The 9,341-nt window shown below is 33.1% G+C and overlaps 1 protein-coding gene across 1 annotated transcript; it reads right to left on the bottom strand.

Moving 5' to 3' along the window:
* Window positions 1-772: 772 nt before the first annotated feature.
* LOC101492481 (uncharacterized) lies at window positions 773-5,383 on the bottom strand. The gene is made up of 5 exons (XM_004490152.4): window positions 5,107-5,383; window positions 3,432-3,496; window positions 3,132-3,307; window positions 1,503-1,611; window positions 773-1,378 (listed from the first exon to the last, which is right to left on the bottom strand). The coding sequence occupies exons 1-5, from the start codon at window positions 5,291-5,293 to the stop codon at window positions 1,076-1,078; spliced, it is 840 nt and encodes a 279-aa protein (XP_004490209.1). The 5' UTR covers window positions 5,294-5,383; the 3' UTR covers window positions 773-1,075.
* Window positions 5,384-9,341: the final 3,958 nt, after the last annotated feature.

The raw sequence follows: 9,341 nt of genomic DNA, 5'->3' as shown, positions 1-9,341 counted from the left end.
ATGATAAGTTTTCTGGAGATGCTACATAGACATAATCATTGGTTAAGATATTTCGAATTTAGTTTACATAGTAATAGAAGATAAATATAGACAGAAAGATTACGAAACATACTTAACTACAATGATGTCTAAAGTTACAATTACTCAATTACTCAATAACATAAGTGTCTCAAAATGAATGTTGTTCTAAATTGGAGAAGCAACAACCTTAGCAAGGCACCACCTCTTCTAAAAGAAAAATAAATTTTCTTCTCCTTCATCCATTAGAGAGGTGACTTAAGATTATTATTTATTGATCTAAAATCACCCCTTTAAATTATTTTATTAACTCATTTTATTTAAATAAATGATAACTTTTCTCTTCATATTTTATCAATAATTTTGTTATTTTAGTGTGACATTAATTTACTCGTCATCGTAGTGTGGCGTTTTTTATTTTTCCATTATGACGCAGAATTCACATAAATAAATAACTTGTTTTGTCAGTTTCATATTTTGAACAAAGAATTTATAAAGGATACCATCAAATTTGTTAATATGTTTTTTGTTTTCTCGGTCATTAGACCTCATTTTACTATTTTTATTTTAATATGAATGAATTTTATTTTTGTGTAAAAAAAAAACTAGTTGTAGTTAAATCCCATTTAAATTTTTTGAAAATTTGTAACTCAGTCTGATACTAATCCAAACTAAAACTAAAAAGAAGCATATTTTTTGAAACTATTTTCACATTACCACACGTAAAGCAAATGTTACTACCACTCGGAACTCATACTTAAAAGTCACTCAAAATTATAAAGAAGATAGATGACACTATTCATAATGGTCTTTGTCTTTGCAACTAAGATAAAAACTCGATTGGAATTAGTTTGATAAAAATAGATAAAATTGAATGTATCTCTCAAAACTTAATTCTTCAAACCAACACCAATCAAGTCAATTACCGTTAAAATTTTGAGTGACTTTTAGACACGCCACAGTAGACCACCGACCTTAGAATTTCCATCAGAGATAGGTGCTTGGGGAGGGTTGGAGAGAGATTTTATGTTCCTGAATCAAATAACATAAGATTTTACTAGTACTCAACGTACAGATTTACCATTCTATGCAAGTTGAATGGCAATCTCAATCTCCAATCCTTCTGTTTACGATTCAACGGCTTGCCTTTTATTGTAGGGTCTCTATTCTCTTTAACATCTGCCAACTTCCAAACACATATCTCTGACTCTTCTTCAATAGAATCTAAAAAGAATACTCCATCCATTTCATGGCAACTGGACTCTAAATTTTCTGTATAACAAACTCTCATAGGCATGTTTTTAAATCGACTAAGATCATCTGGAACTTTCAGTATCCTATCAGCACCCGGGGACGAAACCTTCAGAGAAAAATTGTGTTTTGTTAGGTACTAAGTATGCTTCAGACTTCAGAGGAACAGTCATTTGTTACTGAATAAAATTCCATTGGAATAAAAGTATAGGACACGGCTGCAAAGCCATTACCTCAACAGCCAAATCATCAGGTATGTCTCCAAGTGCTCCAACTTCATCTAATCTTTTCTTGAATTCCTGATTGTAGCTTTCAAGCTCTTCCATGCTTGGACATCCATATCTGAATAAGAAAATTGAAAAGTTGAATACAACACAAACTGTACAGTTAATGATGTATCGCTAGGTGGTCAATGGTCAAGTTTGAAGTACATGTCATGACTAATAAAGAACTATTTTCCATTGCCAAAGATAGCATGCTCGAAAAACGATAAACAGACCAAGCTATGCACAAATTGGTACAGATGTTTTGCAACAAGAAGCTAAATTGGAAATATAACAGTAGTTTATCTAAAACATGGAACAAAAAGTGGTGTGTTGCAAAGTTGGGGAGAAAATTATTTGATTAGGTTTATTTGAGACAAAATAAACCTAATCAATGTAAAAAAAAAAAAAGACGAAAGTGCAGAACAATTTGACGCACACCCCAGACCCCAAAAAAACTAAAATCTATCAGAGGCCCAAGAGCCGTTGCCTAATCATATTATGGGGTGATGCACCTGATAAGAATTAGGAGAGAGACGAGCATCACTAACTGCTTAGAGGCAATAGCAGTGGGGTGAAGAGAGACATGGGAGGTGTATTACACATGAAAGGGTATATGGATGGGGTGAGAGAGTGAGGAACTAGGTTGGAATTTAGGGGAGGTTGGGCACTCTTGAAATTGCGTGTGTTGTCTTTTTCTTGTTTTCTGCATCTTTCCATTGTAGACCACCATTTCCATTACCAGTTCTTTTTTCTTAATCCATTGTTAGTAGTAGCTATCACAACTTTTCTCAGAAAATTGATCTCACAATAAATTATCAAAAATAATGGGAAATTCACAATATGAGTGCTCTTGTTCTACTTCCTGACATTTGTGTAAAGTTCCGCAGCTCATCAAGGACCCCTCACCACTGCTTTTAACTATACTGAAGTTTTTAAACTTTTTCCTGAATTTTACTCAAGGCATCCATCGCATAATAATAATAATAAATAAACCACATTCTAGACATCCTCGCCAAATTTGCACCCATGCTTTAAGCATCAAACCCTAGTTTTAGTTCAATAAAGGCTTCAACAATCAAACCAATAGCAGGTTCCCTCATATTTCAGACAGGTCTAGGCAACCCAAATTGATATTGACACTAACTTGTGGTTGGTTGTTACTTTCCCTATCCATTAGGCTAGACTTGTGTTCACTTTCTTGGGGATCTTTCAGTTATTAGCTGGTCTTACCTGTAATAACCTCCTTGAGCTATGTTAAGATATGTATAGGATTTGAATTATTTTCTGTTACGTAAATATTTCTTATATTAGGTTTGTTGGTTCTTATCCTTATAATCAGTGGACTTTATTGTAATTACTCGGTTATAAATAACAAGGCTGAGAGCACTTTCTCTCAAGCAATTCAAATCAACTCATTCAAGTAACTGTTCTATTCCAAGCTCTGTGAGGACTGGATCATTTGACTAGTTACACACCATCAACTCTCTCTATATATATTTGGAACAATCCGGCCACATCCCCACCCACAAACAACACGCTAATCAAAAGAATGTAAAGAAATTCTAAAGATGTATATGACACGAGTTGAAATATTACTCATTTGTTAATTTGTCCAATCTCACGTAAACATATCCACGAGGACTTGTCTTGAAAGCATATAGTTTGATGTCCTCACTGAACTGCATAAGGACCTCCTCAGCAATAGAGAGGGCTCGCTGACCCCAAGCCACACTTTGCAAGGAAACACCACCACCACTTCCACCGTCACCAATCTACATACATAAGATATAGCATAGCACCAACATTTAAGCAAATGTTTAGTGGTATTCATAATATAATTAAATCGAAGAGCTCTAAATTAATCCAACAATAATCCTTGAGTTAAAAACCTGGTACCTTAGGCTCAGCCTCGTCTTCTTCCTCCCATCCATCTGTACTTTCACCTTCATCACTAGTCTCACCTGCAAACTTAACATACCTGAATCTGTTAAGATGATAGTTTCTAGAAAACACTGGTAAAGACTAAAGAAGTAAGATAGCATCCTCTTTTGCTAGGGACGTTGAATAATGCACGAGAGAAGAAAAAAGAAACACTAAATGAAAATGACATATCTTGGGAAGCAAAACTTAAAACTGCCAACTAATTTAAGATTTGTCAATGAGTTGCTAGTAAATATCTGCAAGAAGAAAAACCCTCCAAAACAAAGAACGAAAGCGAAGAAGCTTCTTTTTGCAATAAAACTCTCCAACCATCATCAAAGATATTCCCTTTGTTTGGGAGTTAGGATGGAAGGGAAATAAGGGCTTCAAGGAGAGGGGAGGGGAGGGATAGGGAGGAGAATCCTCACTTTGTTTGTTTTTGGTGGGGAGGAGAGTGAAAGACTTATCACTAATATTTTATTTGTTTCAAGAGTATTATAAAAACATGAAAAGGATTTGGTTACTTCACAAAGATCACCAAAACCCTCCAAAGTCATCCACTAACTCATTTTTTGAGCTCCCCCAAATTTAAAATTTTAGTCCGATGAAGAAAAACAAACCCCATACAAGGTGGAGGACAATCCTCTCTTCCCCTTTCCTTTCATCCTCCCTTTTCCCCTCAAACTCATTCCCTTCCCAACTTCCAAACAAAGTCTTAATGTGAAAAGAAAGAAAAAAAAAGCTCCAAAAGGGTGTGCCATATTAAGAGAATCCTCTTCCCAAGAAGATTTAGGGAAAATTAAGAAAGAAATATCAAATTTCATTAGCATTCAACTCCATACAACACATAGCATAGCAAACCTCTGTAAATTAAGCCTTTCTCTCTGTTCACTCACAAAGCATCCCTCAGACTGGTCAAAAGAAACTGTTCTAAACACAGAGTGTACACAAAATTAACCGAAAATCTCGAGTAGCAACTCCAACTAGTAGAACCCTGGCTGGTAAAAAAAACTTGCAGCTGTTTTCCTAATTGAAATTGAACATGTAAAACCAGTTCTTCGGATTGAAGGCGTGTGGTTATGCTTAATCACTTTTGTTTTCTTAAATTATTATCAATGTCGACTCCAAAGTCTGTGTATGCGTCAATGCTTCATAGTGGATATAATGCGATCATTGTTAGAAGAAACTTTTGGTGTCCACCAATTAACTAAGCAAATACAAAGACTTTAACCATAGATATGTTTATATGTGGATTATTACCAAAGACTTTTCTCAACTCCTCATTCTTTAATAGGAATTTCAGTCTACTCTAAAAAAGGTTAAGAAACTCAAAAATGGAAGCCCCGCAAGGCCGCAACAAAAAAAACGAAAAGGAAGAGAAACAAACATAGATGTAAACAAAAATACAGTAAAAGAACCATAGGTGAAAACCTTCCCCTATATTTTTAACATCCAAAGCTAAAAACAAACGATAAAAAAACAAAATGGGATGAATAACTCTACACGTAATCAAGCTTCGTGTATATTTACATCATTTTAATAGTATCAATGCATTCCAAAAGGTTAAAAACTAACTACTTGATTGCAATTAAGATTAATTGTACACAATAGACATAAAATTTGAATGGAGAGCGAAAAAAAAAGAATGAACCTGAAGGTGAAAGTGAAAAATGGCGAGAGAAGGAGGTGTGAGGAGTGGAGTAAGGAAAAAGTTGGGTTTTTGGTGGAGGGAGAGAAGGGTTTTGGAAAGGAAAGGAGTGGGAAGTAGAGCGTAGTAGTAGAAGAGAAGCGCCGCACATAATATTCCTCGTCCTCTTAATCACACTTCTTGCTGCCATAGCTATGGTTGATTTAATGCTTCGTTTCACACCCTCACTGTTTGTTCCACATAACCCAACGATACAAACATTTCATATGCGGTTCTCTATACTATATTTTAGTCAAATACATTTTTATTTATTATTTTTTCATATTTATTTAAAATTGTAAAAATACGCCTTGTACAATTTGTATAAAACTACGTCTAGTAATGTATCTATGAGATGGTTTAAGTCTTTTTCTTTTTAGTTAAAGGTCTTAGATGTTCGAATTCAACTCTTAAAATGCAATTGTGTTAAAATCCTCAATGAAGAGTTTTATAATTTATTATAGTTTTATCTAACTTAAAAGATTTATCTCTATGGTTATATATAGAGAATATCTCATTTACACATAAAAAATTAAAAATCTATACATATATTTATTTCTTTTCTTTTTATAAGTAATTTTGTTAATCGCAAAATGGAATTCATACACTGAATCATGCATTCCTATTTTCTTCTTTTATATCATAAAATGTGTTTGGTTCAATGGATGAGATAAAAGATGAGGGATTTTAATAGAGGAGAGGGAGGGGATGAAGAATAGAGATGTGTTTTATTTAATGTTTTTGTGTTTGGTTGAATAGGAGGTCTGTTTGGTTTATAAGAGTTTGCAAAGAGAGAAACAAGAGATAGAGAAAGAGACAATTGTTTCTATTTGGTTGAACATGGAAAGATTGGAGAGTGATAAAAAATGGTGGGAACCTACTTTTTATTTTTATTCATGGTATGGATGTGAATAGGTCATGTCAGACCAGACTTTGAAAGGTTTAAGTCAGGTCATACCAACTTTAAAAGGTCTGAGTCTAACCTACGGATAAGTTTTTAGGCCTAAGCTTAGCCTACGACATGTCATAGGTTTTTTATTCGGTCTGACTTGGTCTTTTTAAAAGTTTAGTCTGACCTGAAAGTCTATTTAAAAGCATTATTCACATGAAAACATTTAAATAGACTAAACTATGTCTTTATATAAAAGAATCTGAAACAAACACTCTTTAAACCCTAAAAAATAATTTTTGTTGAACGACTACTGAATATAGAATGACTACTAAATATGAAATGACTAATGAGTGATTGTCTAATTGATAGACTTTAAAATAGGAAATAATAAAAAATAACATTAATAAATAATAAAATATATATATGTCGACATGTCAGGCCTAATAGACTTTTTTATAAGCTTGAACCTGACTTATTTAAATAAATAAGCTTTAAAAATAGTATGAGTCTAGCTTTTTTATTAAATAGGTCAGACCATAGGCTCTTGGACGGTCTAGTCTATTCTCATCTCTAGTTCATGGCTGAGAAGAAAGTGGGAGAAGTGCATGTTTTTTTCTCAATCGTCCACTTTTACCCTTTTTTTTGTGATTATACTCATTTTTTTTTATATATACACAACACCTATAAATTATTATAACATAAAAAAATAATTTTGTTGAAACTTATGAGGTGGGAGATACGTGATTATTTTGAATTAAAATATAACTGAATTTTTTAGATACTGAGAAAATATTAAAAAAAAGTGTATAATTAATTTAAATAATATAAATAAATTATTTATAAATAAAATAATATAAATCAATTAAATTAAATGACTAATAATTAAATTAAATGATTAATAATTAAATTAAATGATTAATAATTAATTTAATGTTATGAATTAAAAATTAAATTAGATTAAATCTGATGGTAATTCACTTATTTCTCTCTTTCTCACAATCTTTCTCACTTCTTTCTCTCTTTTCTATTTCTTCTTACAATCAAACACACTCTAAATCCCCTCAATATGGAGGTAGAGCAAAACGGTCCATAGGAGGAATTTTGACTCTCTCTCATTCCCTCTTAAAAATTGAACCAAACATATTTCATTTAAAATATTTCCTCCTCTGCCCTCCCCTTCATCGACCTACAACCAAACATACCCTTAATTATTGATGTGGATACTAATGGAAGCACAATAATCTATATATATACACATAATGAAACTCAGGAAATATAACCATCATCTTGTGAATGAAATATGGGTACACAATTTTCTTGCATCAATTATGAAAATCTTATTTAATAACTATAGCATGTGCAAGTGCAACAATAATTAGTTTATAAGATTAGATGATAGACAATATTTAAGAACACAAACATGTTAGAACTTTCTACATCCTATTCTTCTAGAGTTTGCCTTAAATAGACTAGAAGATAGTGACAAATAAGTTACAAAACAATGGACAACTAAAACATGCAGCTATTGATATAGCTGAAATCATGGCAAGGAAAAAGGCAAACAGTTCCAAGATCTTGCAATCCAATAAAGATTGGAAATTTAGAATACCGACAGGCATTGACATCATGGCAAGGATAAAGGAAGAGTGGTTTAAAGAGTATCAGAGAGATCTTGGAATCATCTCATGGGTTGCTTGTAAAATTTATTTGTAACAACTAGACATCTCATGGGTTGCTTGTAAAATTTATTAATAACAACTAGACAGTGTTGTGAACTATGGATTGCAGAAAATATCGGTTGATTTGCTATAGTCTCAATATCTTGTACTAAATACAAATTGCAGATTATCATTCTTACATTGCAGTTTCTCGAGATGAGATTGAGATCTTGATGGATACATGCCACAGAATAAGGAGGACGGCTGTCAATTCAATGATGCGGCGAAATAAACAATGCTCCCATCCTTGCACAAAAAACTAGAGTCTCTAATGGATGAAATACATAATCTCTTCTCAATCCGTGTGATTTCATAAAAAGAAAAGATGTACTTTTTGGCAGATTGTTCAATTGTTCAATGTGTTGTTTGCTTATACCCCTGAAAATTACAGGTCCCAAGGTTCTGCAAAACTGAATCACTACAACATTGTAAAAGATGATTGCATGTTGAGAAATACTTCCTCTAAACTTGGCATTGTCCGCAGCACCAATTTGTAAAATAAACAGAAGGAAGGAAACCACTTCATTTAACATTAAGTTTGATAATTGTTAGTGTTATAGGAGAGCAGAATCTAATTTTCAGCAGCAGATGACAGCAGAATCTATTGAAACTGCATTTCCTTTTCAAGTCATACACTAAAACTTAACAAAAACATTGTTTCAGTGAATTACATGATCCTCTTAACAAAAAATCTCATGCGTTGTCATTTTATTTAACCTGCTGCAATTGCTCCCTTCCCCAGCCCAACTTTGATCAAATTGCAAAGATGTCATAGAAGATAGGAATTGGGTCCTGGAGGATAAAAGAGGTAACCAATTTGAATTTTAACAAAACCCTGCCATTTCACCATTTTATTTCCAACAATCTATTCAAGCAGTACCTCACAAACAGAAATCACCTAATTCTATTTTCTCAATTAAGGTAATCAAACAGTACAAATTAAGCAAGTGCAGGGAATGAAAGTTATGGAAATACTGATATTATTGATGAAAATATGATTGAAATGTAGTCGGGAACAACCTCCTAACTACCCCAGAGCTAAGCTCCTCAGAGAATATGCAAATGCTCTGCCAATAACAGAAATTAACTTTTCTCTCGTTCTCTCTCCACTCCCCTCAGAGAGATCTTGGAACCATCTAATGGGTTGCTTGTAAAATTCATTTGTAACAACTAGGGAATGTTAAGAGAAAACTATGTTTGACAGCAGATGTACTACAATGAATCAAATTACCAAAAATGTTCGATTAGCATATACTTTTTGGCAGACTGTTCAATTGTTCAATCTGTTGTTTTTAAAGGTCGTATGGTTCTGCAAAACTGAATCACTGCAACAATGTAAAGATGATTGCATGTTATATACCATAAGACTCATCCTCTAAAGTTGGCGACACTGTCCGTGGCACCAGTTTGTAGAATAAACAGAAGGAAGGAACCCACTTCATTTAACAAGTTGGATAATTGTTAGTGTTATAGGAGAGCATAATCTAATTTCAGCAGCAGAAGCAGAATCTATTGAAACTGCATTTCCTTTTCACAGTAATACTTTAAAACTTAACAAAAACATTGTTTCAGTGAATTACATGATCCTC

The sequence above is a fragment of the Cicer arietinum genome, chromosome 2 (genome assembly GCF_000331145.2).
Source record: "Cicer arietinum cultivar CDC Frontier isolate Library 1 chromosome 2, Cicar.CDCFrontier_v2.0, whole genome shotgun sequence".
Classification (NCBI taxonomy): Eukaryota; Viridiplantae; Streptophyta; class Magnoliopsida; order Fabales; family Fabaceae; genus Cicer; species Cicer arietinum.
The sequence above is the reverse complement of the archived record's forward strand: the minus strand, read 5'-3'. Positions and strand labels throughout refer to the sequence as shown.